Below are 27493 nucleotides of genomic sequence, written 5' to 3'. Positions count from 1 at the left end.
TGAATTTTATCCTTTTGCGCCCCGTGACCCTTGACCTCTTGCCCTTCCTGGTTCGTGATCTCAATGTGGGCGTCGCCGGCACACAATATAAATCACCCTTCTGTCGTGATGACTGACGAATATAACCACCCTTAACGAACGACCACATGCAGAAACATCCGAATGCACACACACACACGCACACACGCACACACATGCCACACATACTGTACCCATTTGCAGTAATTATCATAGCAGGGCAGGAACACACACGCGTCTCTAGGGGTTGTTCACACCAAGCCCTGCTTCGTCACTGGGCGTCCCTGAACGCCTTTCCGCGGCGGTATCCCATGTGCCCTCACACACCCTGTAATTTGTGTCACCGGGGCAACGGGAGGAAGGATGCACAGTGTTCTTGTAGTCGTAAATGCGTGAGTGTGAGGGGGTGGAGGTGTTTGTTGTAGGCGTTGGTTTAAGATGGAGACAGTGAGGCCTCTGTCACACTTTTGCAACATTTTAATGAACATATTAACCCTAAATATGGCGGGTGAGGGTGGGGGGGGGGGGGGCAGAGCCCTTTTTGCTGTACTTTGATTTTTTTTATGTCAGCTGATTTGTGGTATTAAACTGTAAATGTAAAAAATAAATCATTTAAACGTATACGAAATGACTTGCAGTGAAGCTCGGTTTACCGACGCAGGTGAGTTGCTGGAGGGAGGAGCTTGGAGGAGGTTCTGCGATTACCAATGTTAGTTTGTCTGCAAGATACCTGGAAAAGTCAATGCATTTAAATTACATTTTACATTCCAGTTCATTGCAGAGCCACACACACCCGAGCTGCAGGTTTTTTGGCGGTGGGAGGAAGAACCGGAGAACCTACGCAGACACGGGGAGAACATATGAACTCCTCACAGAAGTATTTGAACCTGCCTCAGCTGTAATGTAGAATTAAGTCGTCAGGAACTCCTGCTGCTGCGTTTAAAATTAATAAAGTGTGAGTGTCTGGCGCCCCCTACCGGCGGTTACTTTGGTTACTGCAAGTCTGTAAGCTGTAAAATCGTGGCGAACACAATGTACTTCTAACTTCCTCTTGTGTCGCGTCACTTTCTTTGTTACATGTAAAGCTATGGAGCCGCACTATATTTAACACAGGGCAGCCCACTCTCAGTAGATGTGTTACGTCCTTTGCGCTGTGTGTGAATCAGTTAAACACCGTAGATGTTTAATAGCATCTTTGCTCTTGTCCGCATTTTTTAAATTTGCGGATTGATATGTTCCAGAGGTAGCGGTGAGAAGTCCGGACTTTCCCGTAAAACACGTCACAGACAGAAACCATCGGAGATGAGTCGTTTCCTTGTGCTGCCTTCACGGGACACTGGAGAAAACAAATCTATTTATTATTTGGTATACAGTATATTAAGTGGACGATGGTATAACAACGCATTAGAATAGAATAGAAAGCCTTTATTGTCCGTGCATAGTGGCTACACAATGAGATTAGGAGCGCTGCTGAGTGGAATATCTGCAATTATTTTACTAAATTGTTATGAAGATTCATTAGTCCAATATAATAATGACCGGATTCCAAGTGATTTGGAATCATAATTAATTTTAAAGTTGGAATTGTGAACTTTATGTAGAGTTATTGAATTGAATTTGCCATTAATCATTAATTAAACGATTGAAACATTGCTAGAACATAATTTAAAAAATGATGCATTCTTGACCAAATTATAAATAGTGGCATTTTAATAAATTCCTAATAAATTATTTTTTGTAATCGTTGTCGGGCGTATGATTTTTATTTAAAATGTCAATACCGAGGCGCTATTTACCATCGCGGATGTGTATACTTTTTGAATTTCAAAGGACGGCCGGTGACGTCACTTACTTTGTCAGGCGTTCAGTTCCTCCGTCGTTCCGACGAAGCGGGCCGGGTGTTAGCTTAGCTGCGGGTTGAATCGGGCGTCTTTCGGGAGAACATGGCCGCCGGTCCTCTCTCTGTGTCGTCCAACGCGTCAACGAACAACGATGGCATTCTCATTGGAGACAAAGTGTACTCGGAAGTTTACCTTACGATTGACAACTCGCTCATCCCGGAGGAAAGGCTCTCGCCGACGCCGTCGATGCTCGATGGCCTCGACCTGAACGTCGAGACCGACCTTCGCATCCTCGGGTGTGAGCTCATCCAGTCTGCGGGCATTCTTCTCCGTTTACCGCAGGTAAATATGTCGCACGCGTCTTATTAAACATGTCGGTGTTTGGTCAGTTCACGATCAACCAAAGTGTTTTTCCGACGTTACGCCACAGCGTCGTCGTTAGCGGTTTGCTAACGTTAGCCTTTTTTTCTTACGTTCGCGTGGTGGAGGTAAAATGGCGCCGGTCTATTGTGCGAGGTTAGGCCACTTTATACGAGACAAAGTCTAAACTAAGTGCTGTTCATCTCCTTAAAGGTGGCAATGGCGACCGGGCAGGTCCTTTTTCATCGATTTTTCTACTCTAAGTCCTTCGTCAAACACAGTTTCGAGGTAAGTCTGTGCGGGCTGTAGCCTCATGGCTAGCTTTTTGGATGTTGGCCTAGCTTAACGCTGTGGTTACGTTTTCGGCGGCCATATTGCCGATACGTTTTCAATAAGGTGCTCCGACAAAGACGGGGTATTAAGATCAATATAGTCGAAAGAAACAACACGAATACTAAATAAAAGCCCCTTTGTGTCCCCCCCCCCCGGGGTCGAGCTTTAAAATTCAAACGGCGAAGAGGAGTTAAATCTGAGGTTCGTTATGTGCAGGGTTTTCTTTTGTCAGCCCCTAGATGGAAATATGACCCGTGACGGTTTCATTTCAATGAGCATCTCGGCCGTCACGTGGTCTGGGTTTGGGGTCTAATGTTATTGATCTCTTCCTTCCGATCTTTTTGCCTCTATTGTCTCTCATTCAGATTGTCGCTATGGCGTGCATCAACTTGGCCTCCAAGATCGAAGAAGCGCCTCGAAGAATAAGAGACGTCATTAACGTTTTCCACCATCTGAGACAGATGAGAGGCAAAAAGTAAGCACTGGCTAATAAATCGAGCGCTCCTTTTAAGGAGGGTGCATGAAATGTTTTTGATACATGCAACATTTTATGTTATATTTGTTTCTTACTGAATTTGATGTGATCTTGTATGACGCTGCTCTGCTTTTTTGCTGTGAAAGTGCCCTTCTGTTTATCGATGCACTCTGAATCATTCTCAAACTTTTCAGTTTCCTCGCTCGTAGTTTCAGAAGTCTAATTTTCAACATTTAAAGAATGTCTAAGTTTGACATCACATCGAAATCTTTTACATGAATTGTGTCCGTGCTTTTTAAGCATCGTAAGAGAAGGCACATTTGCTTAACTTCTGTGCCTTTGTCTTAATAAAATTCTGATATGTCCGTACCACAGGCCTTGGCATTAACTTGGCTTCTTTTTTCCCTTGCAACCAACTAACAGCGACCACCTACATTTACCAAACCCTGGGTGATGTGGAATGGTACGTAAGATGAAGCAGTCGGCATGACAACCATGATGCAAGGGGGTCTCTCCACCCCCTGGGCCGTCTCACCCCCCTCCTGCGGGAGACGCCCATGGTCTGAGCCACCGTGGGGCACTGGGATCGGGGATGACAGGTTGGCCGAAGGTCGTTGGCCCCCCCGGGTGCCTTGAGGACTCCTGTGGTTCAGTCTTAAGCTTTGGGTATCTGTCCGTCAATCTATGGACCATTGGGTAATGTAGTTTTTTCCCTCTGACTGCTCCTCACCATGCATTTTGTATGTGCTTCAAAAGCAAAACTCATTCACCGAGTGTTACCCATGGCTTTTCTAGAAATATCACCACCGATTGGTTGCTCGTAAGCGGTTAGATGTTCCGCTCACCCGTTTCAGTTGTTAGGAAAGTATTACAGTAATGCAAATACTTACCGTAAGTGTAATTCGATTACAAGTCTGTTGTGATGCCATGATCGTAAGACATGCGTGATCCTGGAATGTATTTGTATTTACGTAGGTTGTAACTTGACATTTTTATTGTCACGATTACGAATTCCTAAAAAACGTTTGAGGCCGCTCTTCGCTTAATCTGGAAAGTTGCAGTGCTTCTCATGATGTTTGAATATCATGAGTGGTGCATGATAGATGGCATGAGGCAGATCAATAGATCACAATGAATCTCATCCATGTTGAGGATTTTATTTTCATCATAACTACTATAGATTTTCTTTTTCTTTTTTTTTTAATCATTTTTACTTTGAGCAGAGGCTTTTTGGTGACGGTACTGTTGGGCCAAGAAACCTATTAATGATAAATTCTACGGGTCTTTGCCGTTAAAAGTAAAGCTGCATTTTTTGGCTTTGGTTACGAGCGAGGGCTTTTGTGCATGTGATACGAGGGTGCGTTAGATTTACATTTCTAAAATATTGTTGCAGTTCACGTGTGACGACTAATGTTTGAACACATTGGAGTGAGGCGCATGGTGTTTGTTCTATTAAAGCTGTGACACAAGGTGATTGAGGACGAGGACTGTCTGCAGGTTCCATAAGCTTTCTCTCGAACCACGGGAGTTCACAAAGCCCAGCAAAATGTAAGGCATTAAACAATCAGGCCTGCTGCTTTGAGTTGGTTGAAAGGGAAAAAACAGAGTGCAAGAAATCCAAAGGGCACTTTCTTTACTTTTTTTTTTTTTTAATTTGAAAGAGGAAGCATTGTTTTATGTTGATTCTTTTATAAACTAGGACTGCAAGTGCATTGATACTCGATCAGAACTACATAAATACCAAAAATCAAGTCATCAAAGCCGAACGGCGGATTCTCAAGGAGCTGGGATTCTGTGTCCATGTCAAGCATCCGCACAAGGTGAGTTTGTGACGCGTGTAGCGCTGTAGTGTCGTAGCGTTGAGCTTTGTGATTCACCAAATACATAGTTGGCAGCTTTCGAAGGCTATTTTCATTTTTCAGAGTTTACATGCGACCGTTGTTTGCTTTCAGATTATTGTCTTGTATCTGCAAGTCCTGGACTGTGAAAAGAACCAGACCCTGGTCCAGACGGCCTGGTGAGTTCCTTCATCGGTCGATAGCGACTCATTTCCACAGCAGCAACCTGTCATGTCTGCAAGAGGTGCCGCCAGACCTGGGTTTAAGATTAAGTTTCAAATGATTGAATTACTTGAAGAGGACTTGATTTATCTGCTTGGGACAACATCCACATGTCAGATAAGTGATGCTCACGGTCCCTTCGTGTTTAAGCACAAATTTGAAAGAGCATCCTGCAAACCATTTTGCCCAGGTCTGACTGAGACATTCCCTCACTCCATTTTAATCTGTGCCACCGTTTTATAGACCTAATCTTGATGGAACAATTTGTTTTCTTTCTTTAGTCTGCACTTACATGGCTTTTCTGTAAAGTCTGTGATTTCAAGTGGCCGGGGAACTCGGTTTAACTTTGTCCTTTCTTTCTACTCTTTGATTAAAGGGTAGTCCGTGCTGGTAAGTCACATAAAGAACCTCTGAACTCTGCCTCCTCCAACCACATGACCTCAGGAAGCTTCCCTCATTGGCTGGCTGGCTGCCCATCTCCGGACAGCCAATCCCAATGCCAAGATTCACTGAAGGGGGCGGGCGGGCCTTTCCCAACTGCCAGCATCGTCTTGTTTTCTCTTGGGTGTCGAAAGGATTTGTATTTTTTTTAGTCTTGCTCCAAATCTTTTAACTGCAATTCCTCTTTTTTTTTTTTTTTGCCAAATAGCTATAAATAAGTTTCATTGCTAGTTTACTTGCATCCAGACATGAAGTGAACGTAGCCAGAGAAGGGACCAGTTTACCTGCCGTGTGATCTTTTCCGTGGTGTCCTCTGACATGGTGTCCAGACGTGTGTCTGTCTTACAGGCTGATCCAGTTCTCGGGTTCTGCCTCGACGGACCGGTCTCGCCCATGCAGCAGTCAGACTCCAGCCGCCAAGTCTTGTATGGATAGTTGCGTTGGAATGGCGGTTTAGTCGAAGGGGAAAGTAGAAGTCTGGAAGTCGCCGCGGTGCTTTGGGGTTTCTGCTACGTGAGGCGGGGCTCCAGCGGAGATGGAAATGAACACACTTTGAATTGAGAATCTTTTCTTTTAAGTATTTCTGGTGGGCTGTTGCTCCTTTTGATGCGAATCTGAGTGGGATCCGTGTTTGGGGGTTTTACCATCGTCTTTCTGTGGTTTACATCTTTTGTCTCTGACTTCTATGTTTCTTTAGGACATAGATGTTCGCCCTCGACATGCCTGATTCACATCCTGGCCATTTTGTCTTTCCTAACGCGCTCCCTGTGACTAATCTAGTTCATCGGTGTCCCGGAACAACTGGCACATGATCTGCTTTGTAGCTGCGTCTGCTGCGTCTTTCAGTGCACACAGGAATGGGGTCTCAGGTGCAATCGGTGTTTGGTGGGGAGGGTTATTTTATGCCGTTGTGAGAAGGCTGCAGTCGGTAGATGAGAAGCTAACCGTGCAAACGTTCGAGGTTCCTACACATTTGAGCCGTTGATGCAACCCAACACTGACCGAGCGCCGAGCATGCTGGGATTCCCTCGGGCGCAACCATCGGCGAGTGGCAGCTGCGTTCTCGATGAATGTGTTCCCCTCCCCTGGAATCCCTGAGGAATGTGTCGCTGTCTCACTCATCTCAGTCTAGTGTCCTCCCCGTGTCACAATTTGGAGAGTTGGTCTTGGCAGGATTTTTTCCCATTTGTCCCCCTGCTTTCCCCGTGACGTACGCCCCCCCCCCCCCAGTGGACACCCCGGAGAGAAAGGACAAAGTTAAACTCGACAAATCGAGACATTACTTGTGATTAATATGCAGGTCATTAAATAACAGACTGAAGCCTGCTCGGGAGGCTGAGAATGCTTCGCTGAGCGTTTCATCTGGCTCTGTGGGGCTGTAAGGCGGCGTCGTGTAGAGAAGATGCTATGTTTTTGTTTGTGTTCTTTGTGCTCTCATAGGAACTACATGAACGACAGCCTGAGGACAAACGTGTTTGTGAGGTTCCAAGCCGAGACCATCGCCTGCGCCTGCATATTCCTCGCTGCCCGCGCTCTGCAGGTGAGGAATGACCTGAATCGTCTAGAGATGGCCTGTGCCGGTGTATCTACGCGCTGTAAACCACGCTTCCTGCTCCGCTTAGATACCCCTGCCATCCAGACCCCACTGGTACCTGCTGTTTGGAGCCACTGAAGATGAGATCAAGGAGATTTGCGTCACGACTCTGAGACTGTACACCAGGAAAAAGGTAAATGTTGGAAGTAGTGACTAAAAAGCCGAAACCTGTTTGTGCCACTTTACTATCCGTGTAGTTTTACAGCTCTCCACTAAACCGCTCCGGTCTCGGGCCGTCCACGTCGGACTTCTGAGACGACGCCCGGCTAAACTTTGTCTTCTGTTACTTCCGCAGCCGAACTACGATCATCTGGAGAAAGAGGTGGAGCGCAGGAAGGTGTTCCTGGCAGACGTGAAGCTGAAGGCTAAAGGCCTGAACCCCGACGGCACCCCGGCGCTGTCCACTCTGGGTGGATTCTCTCCTGCGTCCAAGCCCTGCTCCCCAAGCGTGGTCAAAGTGGACGAGAAGTCTCCGAACCCCCAGACCGTCAAACCGGTCAAGAAGGAGCCGGACAACCGCGCTCAGGTCAACAAGAGTCCCCACAACGGGTGAGAGCCGCACACTCCTCTGTGACGAGCGGCGGTTCGACGTGCGCGCCGGTTTCTACATGCATGTCTTTTTCTTTTTGGGTCCAGTTTAAGGAAGGACGTAAAGATCGGGAGGAACAGCCGGAGTGGCAGCGGATCTCGCTCGCGAACTCGATCCCGCTCGCCTCGCCGACAGTAAGCTGCTTTCTGACGCCGCGTGACCCGGAGCCCGTTAACGGGAACCGTTATTCACTCCCTCTTTTCTCCTTTCAGCTACAACAGCAGACGCAGCCGCTCGGGGACCTACAGCTCTCGCTCACGTTCTCGCTCTCACAGCCGCAGTCCGTCGCCTCGGCGACATCCGCCCTCGCCCCTCCTCCAGCACATCAAGTCCAAGGCCGGCCATCACGGCAACAGCGACTCCAAGTCCAGCGGACGCCACAGCAACAGCGGCGGCTCCGGCCACAAGAAGAAGCGTTCCCGGTCTCGGTCACGTTCCCGCACTCCTGTCAAATTAGACCGGGAACGGGACAGAGAGAGGGACAGGGAGAGAGACCGGGATCGCAGCGCTTACGAAATCTCCTCCAAGAAACACAAACACGAGCGGGGAGCCGGCCACCGAGTGGACAGGAGGGAGAGGGAGAGATCTCGTTCCTACGACAGGGACAGGGACCGAGAGAGGGAGCGGGGACACAAGAGCAAGCACCACAGCAGCAGCGGACACTCGGGACACGGCCGACACCGGCGCTGATCCGGGGCGTGTTTTATTAAAGTTAGGAGTCTGGTGCGGGCTGACTTGTCTGAGGACGCTGCCCCCCCCCCCCATCGATGGTTCGGGTTCGTCAATCACTGACTGTCTTTGATCTTCACCAGAAGCAAATGTCGTTTTTGTTGGGACATATTTGTAATAAAAGCTCAACATTATTGGGACTGTTGAAGTGGCCTGACTCGACATGCAACACGCCTGCAGCTGATATTTGGCAGAGGTGGTTCATGTGTTTGATGTGTCGTCAGAGCAGCCTGGGCTACGGCGGTGACTAGGTTCACTGCCCTTATTGCCCCGGCCCGGTTACCTCCACCTCTCACTTCGTTTTCTTGTTTTTTTGTGTAAAGCTGTGGACTTTGAGAAACTTATTTACAGTGTAAAGACGGATCGATACGCACTGACAATATGTGAACGCTTTGATTTTTAAAAGCGAGCTGCTCAGTGACAGTTGAACGAGTAAATGTAAAATAAGAAATAATTCAGGAAAGATTATGTTTGCACATTACGGGCTTGGCTGGTTTTTCCTTTTGGACGTCTCTATTTTGCTGACGCTGTTCAGTGCGGCTTCAAAAAAGGCAAACTGGCGTGTCCCTTTTTTTTTTTTTTGTTACAGGGGGGGTTGCAGACAAAAACTTTTAGGATTGTCAATTTGATACACTGGGTTTTAGTCTGCGCATGTTCATGTCTGATTTTTATTCAATAAAAAAGGAGTTAAGACACTGAACTCTCAGCGGTTTTAAGTCGGTACTAAAATCCTTTTCTATAATATAACAGAAGAGCAAAACATTAAAAGGATCCAGATTTAGTTTCTGCTGTAATGATCGAGGAGCAGCGAGATGCGGCTGCTTCCCGCCGCGGCCACCAGGGGGCGCCGTTGGTCTTGATGTGAGAACCCAAGTCTCCAGGCTGAATGCATTTGGAGCTTGAATAATTCCATACAACACAGTATTTTTGTAAAGATGTGCCAGGAATGATTTTGTTTCTTGGCAGTTTGAATAATACGGATCCGTGGGCGTGTCGGGTGTCGCTGTAAGGCCTTTTAATAAATATCATACTTTTTGTTTTTAATGAGGTGTTAGTGACCTTTGTATGACTTCACATCACCCTTTTGAACAAAGTAGACTGTAAATAGGTGTTCGTCATTCACATGTAACATCGTGTGTCATAGTTGGGTGGGAAGTGACGCAATGGATTGCATCATGGCACCGTGTGCTAAACGAGCTGCTTCTAAAATTAGACCCGTAACCTGGAAACCAACGTCAGGTGTTCCCGAGGAGAGGCGCGTCGGGATCACTGCTGGATGGATGATGGATGTGTGCTGGTTGCACACAGGTTGGTTCTGCTGCCCCTAAGTGGCGAGAAAAAAACTGCAAAAGTTTTTTTTTTTTTTTAAATAGAAACCGTTATAAAATTGACTTTTAACAGAAGGGCCTTTAATGAATCCAAACATTTGAGTTCAGCTGTCATCCACTGACATTCAAGCCGATGGAAAATCATCTGGTAAAGTCAGTCTGCGTCTGGGTGCGATGGCGGCGCAGTGGTTGAGAGGGTCGTCCTATGATCGGGGGGTTGGCGGTTCGATCCCCGGCTCTCCTGCAGATTCGAACCATTGTGCACCATCGCTGGAGTCCTGCAGAGCATTGAAGCAACGATTTGGTGCTTTTGGCCAGGAGATTGCGATCACTGAAAGCATCGCTCAGTTGGTCAGCCCGGTAAGTGAACTCATTTGGGCAAATTGGCCAAAGCTGAACAAGAACAGGAACAATACCCACCTTGTTCAAATCCTTTTGTGTCCCCCTTTGTGTAAAAACCCAGGAAATAATTACTCAATTTATGAAGTGATCTCATTTTTGAGTGAAACCAGGTGTATAAACAGGAGAAGAAAGACTCGCCACTTTCACTGATAAAGGTTTATTGTATAATTCTGTCAAGAAAAGGACAAGAAGGGAACGTCAGACATGCAAAAGGTGCAACAGGCAAACATATAGTCCGCAACAATACCAGTTTAATTATTAATAATATACTCAATGATCTTTATTTTAAGGTGTTAATTCACATAAAAGTAGCAGCAGAAGAAAGAGGAGGAGGGAAGTGACAATTTATAATCGGCATTTATTTCGCTCAACTTTCCATGATTTGCTGTGTTAAAAAAATAAATATTGACCTTATATATCAAAAATCAAACAAAATCAAATGTAAATTCAACAAATCTTGAAAGTAATAATAAAAAAACTTGCATGATTCTTTACATCTATGTTAAAATGCCTTTCTACGTTCAATACTTCAATCATCTTGGCGTGTACGACGCGCGCGATTGAAATCTACAGCAGAAAATGTTCCCCTCCAATATACGGCGGTCCGGTGGCTGTCGCGCGGCAAAGTGCTGGCCCGTGTGTACGAGCTGCGAGAGGAGCTAGCTTAAAGTACGGAAGCTTATTGCATTCTCTGCAGAAAAAATGGTTTCGGTTTTCCTGAATTTCGTAAATTTGCACTTTCCAGAGCAGCCCTTCAAGGTTAATCAGACAGCAGAGTATTTCCCAACGTCTTAAACCAAGATTAAAATAAAAGTGAATACAATGAATACAACGAGCAAGATCAGCCATTACTGGACCTAAAATAAGTAGACCTACAGAATAATTTCAACATTTCAGAAAAACTGAAAAAATTACCTCTAAAAACAGAAAAAAATTAGATCTAAAAACCGGAAAAAAATCCTATAAAAACAGAAAAGATTTTGATCTGAAAACCGGAAAAAAATCCTATAAAAACAGAAAAGAATTTGATCTAAAAACCGGAAAAAAAATCCTATAAAAACCAGATTTTTTTTAAATCTAAAAACCAAAAAAAAGACCTCTAAAAATAGAGAAAAAAAATATTTATCATATTCTCATTATTTCAGAAAAACAGAAAAAAATACATCGAGATGTTCCCACTCACTGAGATGCTGCACAATGGCAGCACTGTTGCCATGTGCGAGGTGATTGGCACACATTTGAAAACTCTTGAGAAGTTGTCATTTTATTTCTATTCAGCCTTCACAGAATGCCTTGCCTGGGTTCGGGACCCACACAGCTCAGCATCCGGTGCTGGAAAGGACCCGACTTCAAAGGAGCAAGAGGAACTCGCTGAACTGAAACAAGATCGTGGTTTAAAGCTAAACTTTGCTGATCTTCCTTTGGACAGTTTTTAATTTCTGCACGAAATTACACAACGCAGAAGTCCACCGGTCACACATAGCTTAGCATTAAATATGGAGAAACTGCTCTCTCGGCTCGGTCTACAGATCAAAGGTCACATACAATTTGGTTCAGTTCCTGACTTTGGTTCCGGGCAGGCGGAAAATACTGCAGAACCAGTTTTTTAAAATACTTGAAGGGACTTTGTTCTTTTGTTGCGCCACTAGCCGCAGATGTTTGTGCCTCCATGCATGGATGAGTTTGCGCGTGTGCGTGGTGGGGGGGGGGGGGGGGGGCATGTTGCCAGTTAACCGTGGCGCTCTCACAGGTAGGTGGTCGCCTCGCTGCTCTCCCTCTCTCTGGCTTGCGCCACAGCCACATTGATGCACTGCAGCCATTCCTCGGCGCGTTTCTCATCCTGAGCTTTCAGGACGTACGTCTTGCTGTCCGTGAAGATCTCGAACGCCCGCGGCAGGCCGCGATCACGCCGCTTCCTGGCCACCACCTTCGGAAGAAAGATGACAAATAGAAGAAGTGGAAATCTACTAGCGTACCGTCTCCACTTCACCCTGTCCTTTGCATCGTCCTCCCCAACACCAGCCGCTCTCATGTCCTCCCTCACTACGCCCATGTCTCCTCTCCTGGGTCGTCCTCTAGCCCTGTTCCCTGGCAGCTCCATCCTCAGCGTCCTTCTACCGATGTAGTCCCCGTCTCTCCTCTGGACATGTCCAAACCATCAAAGTCTGGTCTCTCTGACCTTGTCTCCAAAACGTCTACCCTTCACTGTCCCTCTCATTGCCTCGTCCATCCTGGTCACTCCAGAGGAGAACCTCAGCATCCTCACCTTGACACTTTGCACTTTGCTCAGCTCTATCGGGATGTCATCCAGCTCGTCTTTCTGTGGGAAGACACAGAATGAAAGAAGCGCGAGGCGGATTAAAAACGAAAGTCTGGACTAAAACTGGCGATTCTTTTTTTGCGGCGTGTTAAATAAATGCACCTTCACCGATTGCCAGACATCGTTTCAGTATTACAAGACGGCATCGGTCGGTTTAACCTCTGAGGAAACCAGGAACTTACCTCACAGTTTAAATATTTAAATACGGAGGGGGTGGGGCTGCAGTCGTCATAGTTACATAGCCGGAGACTCATGGCCGCTGCCGACATCCCTTTCCCTGCGTTTTTCTGTGCTTCTTTCTTTCAGCGTTTCATCCGCAGGAGAACATTCGTGATGCCGATCCTCGCGCTACTCCTCTTGTAAACAGGAAGCAGCAAATGTCCAGAGGACGGAATGTCTCCGGCTCGCTGTGAAATCCTGTCCGTTAAATTCACTGTTGGTGGATGACTGCCATAACCCGGCGCATAAAACGATCTAAATAAATCCGATTTGAAAGCGTTTCTCTTTCCTCATCTGGATCCAATCAATCTGGTTCCTCGCCGTTGGGACCTCTGACCTCGGCCTCTTCCATCGCGCCGTGTTTTTGATTAAGCAGATTTCTCCTCTGCACAACAAAGTTGTGTTCGCTGCAGCGTTCCAGAGGGGGGGGGGGGGGCTCCACGCATCCCGGACCAGACGCCTCCTCCTCCTCCTCCTCTTCCTCTGGCTACTTATCTGCCTCGGGTTTTTGTGGGTGACGTTGAGGCATGTCGCTGCATCACCTCATCGCTCCCCCCGTGAGATCCGTCGGATGAGACGGATGAGAGGGCGTCGTCCAAATCAAACCAAACAGACGTCTATAAATGAGCGAGGCCCCGGCCCAACGTGCCCCGGCATCCGTGCACGGTTCGTTTTCATTGGCCACGTACCGATTTGCCTCTCCGGAAGAGCAGCTGGTTCCCCGCCAAGGTGAAGTAGCGGGTTCTCCAGCGCTTGATGAATTTCCAGCGGACCTGCTTCTCCTTCAGCTTCCCTTCGATCAGAGGCTTCCCCTCCTGGTTCACCACTAGACGGACGGGGATGAGAGGAGACAAACCGTTACAGAAACTGAAGATGCTGGTCCCAGGTCAGCGTGCCTCATCCCTGGGATCACTGGAAGCGGGTTCCTGCCCTTCCTGCAGTCTTCGGGCCTTTTTACTGAAACAGTTTATCCCGAACTTGACGATCATGTAAATTAAACATTCCCTCTCAAAGTTCAGTGTGTGTTTCTGTGCCCGACCGGGAACGCCGACTTCCTGCCGGCCCGTTTCCACGGAAACGCCGCTTGTATTTGACTGCGGAGTTCTGGCTTGTCCACATCATCTCACGCATATTTCATTATTTCGGGTGCAGAAATAAACTCGCCTGACGCACAAGTCATCGCTCATCCTTCCTCGCTTTGATGCAGACGCCTGGAACGCCACCTCCGTATTGGACGTCAGCCTCAGGTGGGTTCGCGACCCCCCCCCTCATCTGAGGCTGGGATATTTACGCTCATGACTTAACTTCTAAGTTTCTGCTTTACTCGAGCCTTTTTTTAAAGAGGAGAGTAAGAGAGAGAGAGAGAGACGGAATGATCAGTCAGATCTTCAAGCATTCCGTCACCGGGACTGGGTTCTAACGGATCACCACGGACCGCCGGACGAGGATTCTACAACAGCGAACATTCTATCTCTCGATCGCCGATCATCCAATCACATCAGCCGGTCTCATTCTCCTTCAGCCAATCATTTGTAAGATGTTAAATTAAAGTTCTCTCCCATTCGTTGCTCACTTGGATCCAGTAAAGACTCATCTGGACTCAACCCGGACCAGCTCCACTCAGACGAGACGCTATCCCGGCTCCTCCCCCCGTCGTTCACGGAGAACAGACGCACGGCGGAGAGCGTTCAAGCCCAGCGGATGAAAACCGCAGAATAACCAGGCATGAACAGGTTTCCATGGAAACTCCCGCAGCGCTGATCATCGTACCAGACTATCCGACGGCGCCCTTGAGAAATGCTTTCAACAAATATCTCTGGGTGTCAAAACGGCGTCCAGCATCGCTCACACGTCTCCGTCCGCCTCGGGTTCCCTCACTGATTGATGGCGAGGATTTGTCTTCATGACACGAGTGAATGATCCACATGTAGAGGCTTGAGAGGAGCTGTGTGTGTGTGTGTGTGTGTGTCTCCCGACCCTCCACTCAAGGAATTGATCATTCTCTTACTTCTGCTCTGTGGAAAGTCGGTTGATCGTTTTGTAAATGAATGAGCAAAGAGAACGGCAGCGATGGCGTTGAGCCCGAGTCCCTTAATCTGTCCTCGCATAGAGTGGCGCTTCTACACGAAATTACACCCCGGGCGAGACCCCCCCCCCGCTGGGCTCATCACCTGGTCCGGCGTTCCTCCTCGTCTTCACGACACACGTTCTTAAATTCAATTAACTCTTTGAGATGCTCGCCGTGTTTAGCGGCGTGCGTGCTCGCCGGGTTTAGCTTCCACCTGAAGGGATCCGTGCTTAAATCGGGGGCGGTGGGGAGTTTTCCATTTACGATGGTATTTTAATGAGGTCGAGCTTTCACTGTGAAAATGTAATGAAATTATCGGCGATTACTTTGAATGCAGGAATGCCATAAATTCACAAACCGCAGGCCGCATAAAAAACTCCAGCTAAAACCTGCACTGACGTCTAATGGCTTGTTTTCCACATCAATCTGGAGACATTGTTTCAGTTTTGGTTTTATTCGCCTTTTAGGTTTCCTTTTATCGTGTTGTTTGTCAGAACGCAGCTGAAATGACAAACTCATTTACGCTGAGCTACGGGTTCCTAAACCTCATTTAAAATGAGACGTTTCTTTAGACAGAAAGAAAGTGGAACCTCAAATCCCGGTGGGGGGGGGGGGGTTGGGGGGGTTAAGGGTCACACGAGGCCAATGGTGAACACAGTTATCGCTTCCGATCACACAATCTAAATCCTCCCGTGATTTTCAGATTCTGATTCTTTTTACGATCGCCATAACTGATGACTAAACAAACATAAACAACATTTTAACGTTGTCGTAAATGTTCCGATGTAATAATCTCAACGCATTTGGCGACATAAAACGACGATGAACGAATCTAATTCTGTTGCGACGGTTAAAACGATTGCAGAAAACATTTTTCCGGGCCTCGCTCTAAGTCGGGATCTCCGGGTAACCCAAACCACACCAACCGAGTTGTTTTCTCAATATTTGGCGCACCTCAAAGTTTATGCCTTCATAATTTATTCTCCTTCCAACACACACAAACACGAGCATAAATAAACACATGCAGTCACTGTGTTTTACATTTTACACTCGGAGGAGAGCTGCACTAATCCGGTTGCTAATCCAGACCCGAGTTCAGGAGGAAATGCTCAAGCGCTGGTTGGAGGGAGTTTAGCTGGTCCAAAGCGAACTAATGAAGACTGACCCACGGTGGCAGAGACTGATTGATCGCGATGGCCCCTCATGAGGACACCGAACACTGGCAGCTCTTAAACAAAGACTGTTGTTTGCTGTGTTTTTCCTCGGCTGTTTTGGGAATGGGATCAGTCCCCTTGTGGGCATTCCGAGTGGAAACAACTCACGGAGTTCTGTGATGATTTTTTACGATCCGACCCCATGGAAACACGAGCTGGCGAGATGACTAGAAGTGGAAAACATCATAAGAAATGCCATTTAAACTTCTCACAGCTGTTTGGAGAAGATCACAACAGCCAGGAGCGATTCAGAGGAAGCCTGATGGCTTCCAGCTTCTCGTCAGGCGCGGAGGTTTTTGTTTTAGCTTCACGGCTGCGGATTCGTTACCTCCGCAGAGGAGGCTCGGTTTCTGCTGCCGTCACACAAGACACGGCGGAAATAGTAGAGGACAAACGGATTTGTTGCATCTTCAAAAGCTCTGGATCTATAGATCCCGAAGAATCCGCCATCACTGAAAGTGCTGCTTTTAGTGAATAACTTCTAAACTAATGATGATTTCAACGTGACTCCAGCTGGTAAAGGTTTGTTTTCATGGTATATAATATAAATATAGTATAAAATATAGATAAAATAAATGTAGGACAATAATGTTTGGCGTAAATCACAATATAGGGCGACTGAGCTGCTTGGCAGAGGTCTGTGCTCTCTGTGCTTTTCTAGTTGATTTCATTCGTTTGCTTCATCCATCAATGAGTCCTTCGCTGTATTCGCATTAAGTTATGTGAAATATAAACTTCTGAAACCGCGTAAACAGAAGATCGTATTAATATGAAGTACAAACAATGGAGAATGTGACACAATCATGTTCCACAGCCGCCAAGAACACACAAACATGTGTGTTTCCTTTGGTTTGAACAAATCCGATCCAGTTGTGCACAAATACTGAACTATGTGCACTCCAAGAAACGAAGCGTGTGTGTGTGTGTGTACCTGTGGCCTTCTCGGGGTTGTTGCACATGAAGCAGAGCCAACTCCCTTCGTCCTCGCTGTATCCGAACAGGTCGAAGAAACGCACCTCCTCCAGCTGAACCTGGAGACTGTCCAGGTCCTGGAGGCGAGAAGGAAGGAAAACAGAACGTTCATTTATTGTCCGCGTCTGACATGCCGCAGTTGGGAAAAGTGCAACAGTTCATGTAAAGACTCATGACGGCCGATGTCCGTCAGTTTCAGGGTCCCGGCGTTCCGGACTGCCGGTGATAAACCGTTCAAGTGTGTGTCTGTGTTTTATTTGACCTCCACCTGTTTGAAATGCAACACCGTGCATTCGAGGATGCAGAGAACAAACAAACACGACAGAGGAAAATAAGAAATGACCTTTTGCAGGAGGGATTAAATCAGCGGAGGGTCATTAAAGCTGCCGAGCATGACGACATGCAGTCCCGAGCAGACGCACAAATGATGTGTGACCCTCCACTCTGTTATTTCAGATCTTTATGTGCAGCTGTGCAGAGAGAAATGAAACCAAGACCCCCCCTGATCCAATTCCCCTAAGACCCCCCCCCCCCCCCCGCACATGGTAAGCGTTATATTTCCCTTTAAATGCACACAAACACACTTCAGTGACATTTAAACCCAAGAGATAAGACGTATTTATCTTCGAGCTGTTTGGAGAGAAAGGAGGACATCAGTCTTTATGACAAAGGAGGCGCCATTTTCCTGAAGGTCGGGTTTTGCATCCATGGGAATACAGACGAACCTAGAAAAACACTGGGGGGGGGGGGCGCAGACCTCCGCCAAGCAGCTCAGTAACTCAGACGGCATCGCCGACAGCGTATAATTAGGAGGATTTATTCAAGAGAAAGTAGATTTATTTACGCCATAAACACGTTTTCTGAACAACCGTCCTTCTAAATCTCAGGATGAGTCACATTTTAACGAGGCGGTTGTTGATTCACCCGGATAACGGATAATCCTCGTGGCAAACGGATTTCTGAAAACTGCACCGGGAGACGTTTGGTTTCGCAGAAGTCATTAGAGTCAAATTGTGCCTGGAAAGTCTGAACAACTCCGGACATCACAGCGATCTGCATTCCAAGGAGTGTTGGGTTTCAGCGACAGTCGAATCGACTCCTAAACCGTTAAAACTGATCTGACTCAAGTGTAAAGACTCACCAGATCGTGAATCACGAGCTGAGAAAGAAATTAAAAATCAGCGAGGAAAGACGCCAAAACTTCCCGGGAGTCACGGCTGACAGGCCGCGGCGAGTAACGGTTTCAAACCGGCGTCAAACCAGCTTTCAGCGGGACGTTTGGATGATCCGGACAAACACAAACTCCCCCTCATCACCCCCGTCGAATGTCTGGACCTCACCCCCGTCCCTTTATCACCGAGGTTCGTTCTAATAAACTCAAGATGCTAGATTGGAAAGAAGCGGCCGTTTGGATACCGCAGATGACGGAGATTATAGCACTCTGCCCGCGCTGCCTCCGAGATTAGATGGATTAAAAACTTTAAGAAGCAAATAATCAAAGGAGCCTTGAATGAAACATTAAGAGCTTCTCCCGAGGAGGTGAAGAGGGGTCTCCTAGCAGACAGGCGAGGCAGGGTGGGGAGGGAAGATGGATGGAGGCAGGAATCCTGGCGCGGCCTTCATCATTCATCTTCTGGCTGGAGGTGACGCCTCGAGAAGAACAGGGGTCCTGATTTTATGAGGCATTTCAAACAGGCACAGACGGAGGCAGCCGTTCTCATATGTGAAGTCGTCCCCCCGTCCCCCCCTTATGCCTTTCCTTCCTCTTATCTAATCTCAGTCCCATCTCTGTCTTCATTCCCTCCCCTGGGATTCAGCGTTTCTCCTCCACCCCCCCCCCCCAAACATTCATCTCCCCCAACTGTGACAACAAACTGCCCCTCTCAGGGCAGAAGACAGACAAAAGGTGGAACCAGTATCGGCCTCGTCAGGCTTCCTCAGACAGACCCTGTCTCTCCTTTCGTCCTTCGCTTCCTTCCTCATTCCCTTTTGTCCCCTCTTCACCAAACTTTCCTTCCTCATCCTCTTCCCTTGTTTTTTTTTTTAAATCCCTTCCTCTTCTAATGTGTTTCTTCATCATTTCCTTTCTTCTTTTTGTTTCTTCTCTCTTTGCCAGCACAGACTGTCCTTTCTTTTCTAATTCGATAAATTCGATCTTTTTAAACTTTATCTTCACGAGAGATTCCCTCCAAGTCTCGCCTATTTCTTTTCTTTTTTAGGTTCCGGCCCCCGTACTCCGGACTTCTTTTTAGAATTTAAACCCATCATTTTTTATTTGCTACCCCTCAAATCAGCGTTTTTTTCCTCCTTCCCCGTTCTAAACATTCCTCCCTCGTATTGTTTCTCCCACCAGTTTTCTACTTTCATGTCATAAAACCACTGCCCTTAAATCCCCCTGTCACTACAGACATAATTGATTTCTCCTCCTCCTATAGGTGCAAGCTTTTCTCCTTTTTTGCAGCTCCTCTTTCCAGACCCTCCGTTACATCTGTTTCTCATTGGCCGACAGTGATAGGAGTGAAACTGTAGTAACTAATAGGGAGAGGAATAATGAAAATAGGAAATGTGGAGCATATGGATGAGGGGGAATACACTCTCAGTCTCCTGTTAAATATGATCTCCTATTTCCATTATTTCCCAGTAAAAGAGTCTCAAACCAGTTTAAAGAGGAGTAGATGTTAGAAATCATCAGTCTGTAAATCTACCCCGTCTGCAGGATCGTCTGTGCCAGAACAGAATATCCACAAATACAGTTCTGGTCTCCTAGTTTGCAGCAGAAAGCTGCCGGCGCTGCAGGAGGAGCTGCGTTTTTGGTGTTTTAAATCACTTTCAGTGGATAAAAAAGGCAAAGGCAGGTCTGCTCTCGCCCAGAACGCCGGCGATCCCGCAGCGATGGACGCTCACATTCACCCGGACAAATCTTTCACGTGTAGTTTTAACGTTTCCGCTTGTGCAAATGGCTTAAAAAAAAAAAAGAATTATGGGAGTCCTAAAAGTACGGTAAATCCTTGGAGGGTTTCAGCAACTGTTTCTGCTAAGCTAAGATATCCGATCCTCTCATCCCGATCGGAAGTAAAAAAAAACAAACAAAAAAACACATCGTTTAAAAGGTTCAAGAGAGGCAGGAAGTGCATTTTAACTGGCGGACGGGCAGGTAAATCAGACGTTTTCCTGGAGACAGAAAAAACAGAAGTTTACGACGATGCTTGAACGAGTGCCGGACCGCGTGAGTCTGAATAACCGGGTTCCATATGGGAGCGTCTCGCTGCAGCCACAACGAACGCCAAGAAGACGACAAATCTCTATTTGCTTTGTGGGTCTAGTTGTTTCCTGGAGACCGCTTAACTTGTCATGTCACGAGCGGGGGCGGGGGGGGGGGGGGGGAAACGCCCCCATGTCCAACGACTTCCACCGACAGAGGCTACACACACACAAACACACACACACACACACTGCGATCCGGTACCTTCCTGTGTGGCGTGGCGTGTTGCGTCATGGCCAAGGGGAAACTGTGGGCTCCTTTCAGCTGCGTCTTCGCCCAAAGAGAGGACAGTTTCCGGACGCACTCGTCCTCGGAGCGCAGAGGGACGCTGGATTCACTCTGTCCAAGAGAAAAACGGAGATCTGGTTCAGACAGAGATGAACGACGAGTACGGATCAAAAGGAGACGCACAAAACGGTGGGACTAAATGCACCCGTTCCCGTGTTGCGTTCACCTGCAGACGGAGCAGCATGATGTGGATCCAGAGGTGAGGCTGCCGGCTGGTCAGGGTGAAGCAGGACTTGGCGTAGAGACAATAATGGCCCTTAAGAGGACAGGAGAAGGAAAGCTTGGCCACGCATCCTCGATTTGAATCTGTCAGAAACACGCAAACACACACCAATAACACAATCCCTGATGAATAGCAGGTGCTCCAAAAGTTGCCCATCTTGGATCTGCATTCCGAAGGAGAAACCAGCCGGCTCTCCGGCTTCTCTTTGTCGTTTGCACATTACGTGAAGCCCCGGGAACGGATTTACCGAGCTGCTCGCGGCGTGATAATCCCCAACGTCTTAATAACCAACAACCTCAAGATTTCTCTCATCTTTAAAAACTCCAATCACACCTGGAAAGAGAAGAACCTCAAAAGACACGCTGGATTTCTGCTACAAACGTCGACGACTCAGCTTGACTTGGCCCGCCGAGAGTGCAAAAGCAGAAGTCCTAAACCTGGATTACCTGTGCTCCAGATTAAAAGGGATTAACACCTAAATTCACTGGCGTTCTCTGCCTGTTGTTAAATGTGTGTCTGGACGTCAACTCCAGCATTTAGGTACGGACCAAGAGTTCTTCTGTTGCCATAGCAACAGTCCAGACATCCATCTTCCCAGAAAAAACTCCTTGGGAATCTCAGGCTGTTTCCAGTTTTGGATGAGATGAGATTTGTGGATCTTAAATGGACCCAAGGAACCTCCAGGAAGGACATCAACACTTCCCATTTGAAACGGAGCAGCGCCAGTTCGACCCCGACCTCCCTTCAGATGTCCGAGGTCACCGCCCAGTCGCTGAAGCGGAGCCCCCTCTCACCCGACCGGGGTCGTCGAGGTCGGGAAGCTCATCTGAATCCGAACACGAGCAGCCAAACATGCAGATTCAGCACCTGCAGATCGGCGACCCTGGAAATGGGAGGACTGCTCCCTCTGGGATGGGATCGGGTTGCTGCCTCGGTCGATGGGTTCAAACCCTCACCTTCGGTCGCGAGCTCGGAAAACATGTGGCTCTTCATCCAATGTGTCGGGATGTCAAACACATTCCGGTACTCAGAGTGTTTTCTGTTCTGAAAATAAGTTACGGTAAATAAATAAATAAAATCAATCCCCGAATGTGAGAACGATGGAAGCGCGACCGCACGAATAAGGGAGGGGGGGGGGGGGGGGGGGTTGAGTAAAATTAATTCGATTAGACGGCGTGAGAGCGTTTCTCTCTTCCCACGCGACGCTGCGTCCGTGCACTTCTACACGCACGCACGGCATCCATCTGTTTCTACTTTAACGGGACTGTTGCATGGACGGGACCCGATCAACAACCCCCCCCCAAGTGGATCAATTCACTGGACATGATGAGCTCAGAGGATATACGGGTCATTCTGTTCTGGTCCCACAGCGACCTCATCGGTGGCGGTAATGACATCACACTCACCTTCGATCACGCACTGCTCCGCTGTGGGAATATGCCGCATCGCGTCTTTACAGAACGCTCTGATCGTCTCCATGTTGTCTCTCAGATGGACGAGAAGTCTGTCGGATTCCCCCTGCGCCTCCTTCCCGCCTGCCGTCTCTTTGCTTTGACCCCTCTCGGCCTCTTTGCCCCCTCTTTCCGGGGCAGCGCCGCCAGACGCCGACTCGTCGCCTGCCGGCTTCCTGTCGGCGGGCGGCGCTTCCTGGTTTTCCGAGTGCGCGTTGGAGCAGACGGCGTCTGGGATTTGCTCCGACGCCTCTCCATCCTCGCCTGCGTCCGAGTTGATGGAGCGTGAACGCGCCGGGTGGAGGGCGAGGCTCTTTGACCTAACGGATCAAATCAAAGTCCCGTCAAATGAAATTCTGCTTCCCGTTTTTCCGTTCCGACTCCGACTCCGTAGACGTTCCCGCCACGCGCCGACACACCTGTTGAACCTCATGTCCCTGCTCTCCTCCCGGACCGCCTGGCTCAGGCTGCGACGTCGCTGGGGGACGGGAGCGTCCTCCGCCGCCTCCCCCTCTCCGGCCCCATCCAACATGTTTTCCTCCAGGGCCTCGATCTGCATCAGCATCCGCTGCTCCGCCCCTCCTCCGCCCGAGGAGGGCGACGGCGGGCACGTCTCGTCTCTGTAACACACGGAAAGGAAAAGGAAAATGGCTGCACAAACGCCATCCCCACACTGCATCCCATCACTTACCTGGAGTGCGCGTCCGTTCTCTCCTCCAGACTTCTCCCCAGCAGCCTGGCTATGGCGGCGAAGGAGTTGCTCATCCTGTAGATGTCTTTCCCGCAGCCCCCCAGGAGAGACGGGAACCGATCCGACAGAGCTCTGATCTCCAGCAGGAGCGTGTGGTGGACGCCGTGCTCCATGCTCCCGAGGAGGAACGCCAGGTAGACCAAGGAGTTGTGAGCGTGCGTCTGGAGAACGGAGACGGGAGGAGGAAGTCAGAAAGAAAGTCTTTAATGGAGATGTAGAAACATTCGAGGTCAATGCGGCGCTTCCCTTAATAAAGATCAGATTTATTGGTTTCTCCCCTCCATCAGAACAAACTCAATAAATGCCACCGCATGCATTTGGATCCTGATCCTGATTCCCGACTGGAATCTGCAACAACCCGCGTTTCATCACTCCCGGCCTGCTTTACAGTCGATGCTGTTCTTCTACAGCCAGGCCTTCTGGGACACACAATAAATCAAACTCACTTTCGTGTTGTTGTCAAAGTTCTCTACCTCTTTTTTCTTTATGTTTCACAATCAATAGAGTCTTACAAACCCGACGACTGCTTTCATTTAGAGTTCATCCTTTTACCCCTCGTGGAAATGTACCCTTAATTTAAAAAAATACTTGACGCCACATTTAACGCAGTCCAGAAGAATCTATTGTGATTACGTTAAAACTGACGTGACGGCATTTACAGCTCTCAGACTGTGTTTTGAATTAAAACCCAAACCAATAAAACCGCGGACGAGGATTAACAAAGCAAAAAAACAGGACTTAAAAAAAGACTTGTAAAACCCGCCTGTTGACGTCGGGACAGGCGGAAACTCTCTCAAAAGACACCAGTTCATGTAAAACACTGCAGAAAAGGACAGGAAGAAGAAACCGTGTGAAACCATGGCTGAATCTGATAACAGACACTCCTCCAGAGTAGCAGGAAAGATATGCACCGATACTCAGAGACACTGAGAAAGAATAAAACTTGGACCGGTGAGTCCGGTGACGAATGTGACTCCGACCGCACTGGGAGAACCCCGCCTGGCAGAGAACATTCATCTAGAGAGAAAGCGTCAGACTTTACAAGAAGATAAAAATACATCTGTCCAGAGACACGTCTCCCTTCGTTCTTTTTCCGTTTGCATCATTCTGTCGACCGTCTGACACCACGGCGCTCCGGCCAGTGACTTCCCTCCCTACGTATCCCTACGGAGATGCTTCCTGCATCGGATCGTTTTTCCTGCATGTTCATTATGCGTGAAAGTGAGCCTTGATGTATTGAGATGAAAGTTTATATCAAGGGAGAGATGATTTCAACAATCTGTGAGGACTCTTAGTTACGCCCAAAAAAAGGAAGGAATGAAAAGAGGAAAACTCCGACATGAATATATTCTCTCTGGTCGTGTGTCGGGATGGGAATCAAAAACTGGTTCTTGTTGAGGTGTTTTGTCACCCGCTCTGTGGGGGGGGTCTCTAGACTGGAAAGCACTGCACCACATTTAAACAGGAAGAGTCATCAATATCCCTCCCCAACATCACATCACTGTTCCCACTGTGCAGAGAAGTGACAGCTTTTATGAACGGCGTGACATAACGATTTTATAGATGTATAATTAAAGTGTAATAAATGTCACTTCAGCATGAAAACAGCTCAAACAGCATAAATGAGAAGCGGCGAGATGAGCAGTAAAAGTCTTCCTTCCTCCGTCGTCAACACGAAAGTCGTTCGCATGACAAACACAACGTTTTGTGCAAAATGAGTCAAGCCATAAATAGTGAGTCCCGATTATTTGGTGTCGCCTCGGTGACGTTGATTCACTGAGATCCAGGGCAAATGATAAAACTCTGCGTATCCATCTTATTGTGGGATCATCAGCAGCAACAGGATTCCCCAGATGTGCTATTGCTCCGAAAAAAATCTTCTTACCTTCCACAGATGCAAGACATTTCTGAATCCGTTTAATCTCAGCTCCATATTGGAGGCAGCGTCTCGCGAGCCAATGGATACGGTTCTACCCGATCCAGATCCAATCAGATTACACACAAAGGATTACACACACTCACACACACACAAGATTACACACTCACACACACACACAGATAGATGCGAGGCCACATTTATAAAGCTGGAAATGATAATAAAGTTTTGTTTTACTCCAGGGCAACTTTTCCTCCAAAAGCTTTTCCATCTTTCTGTGGCGAAACCTGCCAATGTAGTGTCAGCACACACACACACACACACACACACACACACACACACACTCGTGCACACGCACAGCCACACAAGAGCTTGGTCAGATCACAGCGTCCCGTCTTTCCCCACATTGGAACCATTTGGACAACAAGCCGTGTTTTTCCGAGAAATGCCTCCAGAGGCGACGGCGCGACCTGTGTGTGTGTGTGTGTGTGTGTGTGTCTGTGTGTGTAATCCTGTGTGTGTGTGTGTGTGTGTGTAATCCTGTGTGTGTGTGTGTGTGTGTGTCTGTGTGTGTAATCCTGTGTGTGTGTGTGTGTGTGTGTGTGTGTCTGTGTGTGTAATCCTGTGTGTGTGTGTGTTGATGCATCAAACATCATTGATTCTCTCATTGACGTTAAAACACACGCAGAAGACCGAGCAGGACTCGTAAGCCCGTCCTGCCGTCTCCGTTACGTCACAGACAGGCCGGAATGCCCCGCCCACTTCTTCCATCATGGCGCTGGTGTGACGTTACTGGGAAGACCGGAGTGGATCCAGTCTCTTTTTACAAGGCTCGGTTCTGTAGAAGATCAAAGCCTGGATTTCATCGAGCCACAGAACGTACTGAAGGTCGTCTGCGGGTCCGACATCCGACGCCAGCTGCTCTCATTTATGTAATATCACGACACCACACGACACCGACTCGTTTCATCCTCGTCTCGTGACGGCGAGAGTCCTCCCCAGGATCCAGAACAGATGGCGGCGCCCCGCGAGACGTGGAAAGGAAACAGCCGAAACTGAATGACATGAACGAAACAAAACTGAAACGGGACGTTTGGGACTAGCCGGACCCGCCGATCCGTCTGAACGATTCTGTTCACGACTCGATTACGAGATCCTATGGAAGCTACACTCACGCTAGCTGCGCTGAGATTAAAGCTAACAGCAGCATACATGATAATAATTAAGGCTACTCTTCGTCTGGGACCGCTGTGGGGGGGGGGGGGCGTCTCTCTCCTCCTCTTCCTCTCTCCACATTCGAGTCCCACGACAGCCAACGACAGCCACCCATCGTGGACCTGCAGCTCTAAGTTGGGCGTCGAACCCTGGGCCCCTGGTCATTATAGGGTTAATTAGGCTAGCGAGCGGCGGAAGCTGTGAGGTGGCGTTCATGCTTCAGGGAACGGGAGGAAGTGACGCGGCGTTGGGAACATGCACGCCGAGGAAGGTCAGTCGGCGAGTTAATGAGACTCGAATGTGGAGAGAGGAAGAGGAAGAGGAGGAGCTGAGTGTGTCACGGGACAAATGTAACCCCCCCCCCCCCCCCCCCCTTACAAAATGTCTTACAAAGTCTCTCCACAGCGTCCAAACGGAGGACAGGAAGCTGAAGACGCAGGTCAGCGGAGACAATCCGGTCGTGAAGGACGCATTTTGTCTCGCGTAAAGAAGCTGCGTGTTTGGTCAGCTGTCGAGAGACGGAACTCCCCGAGGAGTCCAAACGTGTTTGTTCAGGACCGACCCGCGGTGAAGTAGGTGTTAGACAGCGGCCACAGCCTCCAGGTCCACCCACTGAGAGAGAGTGTGTGTGTGTGTGTGTGTGTGTGTACCTCGCTGATGACGCCCACAGCACCGTGGATTTTGGCCACGTGACCCAGGAGGAGGGGCACCGTCGTCCCACGACCCTCACCGCTGGCAGGAAGCTGACGAGCGAGGAAGGGCTGGCCTGGGAGACGTCAACAAGCGCGCCAAGGAGGGCCTCGGTTAGGGAGCGGTCTCCTAGGTAACTGACCAGCGTGGGCACCTGGGGGCTCAGCATCTGAAGGGGGGGGGGGGGGGGGGGGGGAGGAAATGACTGAACCCTGTTGTAGGAGTCTCTCCTCGGTGGGAGACGCTCGGCCCGATAGAAGGAACGTCAACGTTAGCCGTGACCGTTTCGGCGTTGCATCACTTCCAGTAAGAGACATTCAGAAGAAACTATTCGGCCCCCACTGCAACACCCTCTGCGCCTTTGTGGGGGGTGGAGATTAAATAACTCAGCTTGGCTGGTTTCTGAGCTCTCTTGCGGCTCACATGTGCTGTCTTGTTGGTATGTGGTGCCCCCCCCCCCCCCGTGTAGTCCACATGCACTCCTCCTCTTCCTCCCTTTCAGTATATGCTACGATGAAAGCAACACATACTCTCCACCGTGAAGCCAAGTCAAATATAATCTTGTGACGGATACTTTAGTTGGACGGTCCTTTATTTTCATATAAACCTAAACGACCTCATCATAAGGACGAATAATGGCTCCATAATTGATGTTGTGTTCTAAAAACTGTTGCCAGGGCTGATGAAGATGGTGCCAAAACAAAAAAAACAACAACCTCAAATATAATTTGCACCCAGATCCCTGGGAACGAGAGGGGGGGCTATATATGGGGG

The 27493-nt window shown here is 48.4% G+C and overlaps 2 protein-coding genes across 3 annotated transcripts in view; one reads left to right on the top strand and one right to left on the bottom strand.

The window, feature by feature from the left end:
• Positions 1–1926: 1926 nt before the first annotated feature.
• Positions 1927–9135, top strand: ccnl1a (cyclin L1a). Of its 2 annotated transcripts, XM_068745175.1 has the most exons (10): positions 1927–2201; positions 2433–2507; positions 2918–3027; positions 4727–4847; positions 4980–5044; positions 6969–7068; positions 7151–7255; positions 7418–7671; positions 7759–7845; positions 7924–9135. In XM_068745175.1, the coding sequence occupies exons 1-10, from the start codon at positions 1962–1964 to the stop codon at positions 8399–8401; spliced, it is 1635 nt and encodes a 544-aa protein (XP_068601276.1). In that variant the 5' UTR covers positions 1927–1961; the 3' UTR covers positions 8402–9135. The 2 variants fall into 2 exon arrangements, with proteins under 2 accessions (XP_068601276.1, XP_068601277.1); XM_068745176.1 differs by lacking the exons at positions 1927–2201; positions 2433–2507 and adding an exon at positions 3451–3626.
• A 2779-nt stretch (positions 9136–11914) lies between these two features.
• Positions 11915–27493, bottom strand: part of veph1 (ventricular zone expressed PH domain-containing 1) — a 17292-nt gene continuing 1713 nt past the window's right edge. The window contains exons 2-11 of the mRNA XM_068745696.1: positions 26680–26795; positions 22879–23099; positions 22607–22807; positions 22143–22507; positions 20680–20819; positions 20430–20564; positions 16923–17040; positions 13399–13535; positions 12437–12490; positions 11915–12097 (exon numbers count right to left, since the gene is read on the bottom strand). Coding sequence (XP_068601797.1) covers positions 11915–12097; positions 12437–12490; positions 13399–13535; positions 16923–17040; positions 20430–20564; positions 20680–20819; positions 22143–22507; positions 22607–22807; positions 22879–23099; positions 26680–26795 — 1670 coding nt within the window. The remainder of the gene's footprint in view (positions 12098–12436; positions 12491–13398; positions 13536–16922; positions 17041–20429; positions 20565–20679; positions 20820–22142; positions 22508–22606; positions 22808–22878; positions 23100–26679; positions 26796–27493) is intronic.

Source organism: Brachionichthys hirsutus, chromosome 11 (assembly GCF_040956055.1).
Source record: "Brachionichthys hirsutus isolate HB-005 chromosome 11, CSIRO-AGI_Bhir_v1, whole genome shotgun sequence".
NCBI lineage: Eukaryota > Metazoa > Chordata > Actinopteri > Lophiiformes > Brachionichthyidae > Brachionichthys > Brachionichthys hirsutus.
Note: the sequence above shows the minus strand (reverse complement) of the source record. Positions and strands in the feature narration are given on the sequence as shown.

What these genes read in the sequence shown, in the direction of transcription:
- ccnl1a (XM_068745175.1), top strand. Translation starts at nt 1,962, where the DNA reads ATGGCCGCCGGTCCTCTCTCTGTGTCGTCCAACGCGTCAACGAACAAC. An exon ending in TCGTCAAACACAGTTTCGAG is followed by an intron (nt 2,508 to 2,917) that starts GTAAGTCTGTGC and finishes TCTCTCATTCAG; the next exon opens with ATTGTCGCTATGGCGTGCAT. An exon ending in GACTGTACACCAGGAAAAAG is followed by an intron (nt 7,256 to 7,417) that starts GTAAATGTTGGA and finishes TTACTTCCGCAG; the next exon opens with CCGAACTACGATCATCTGGA.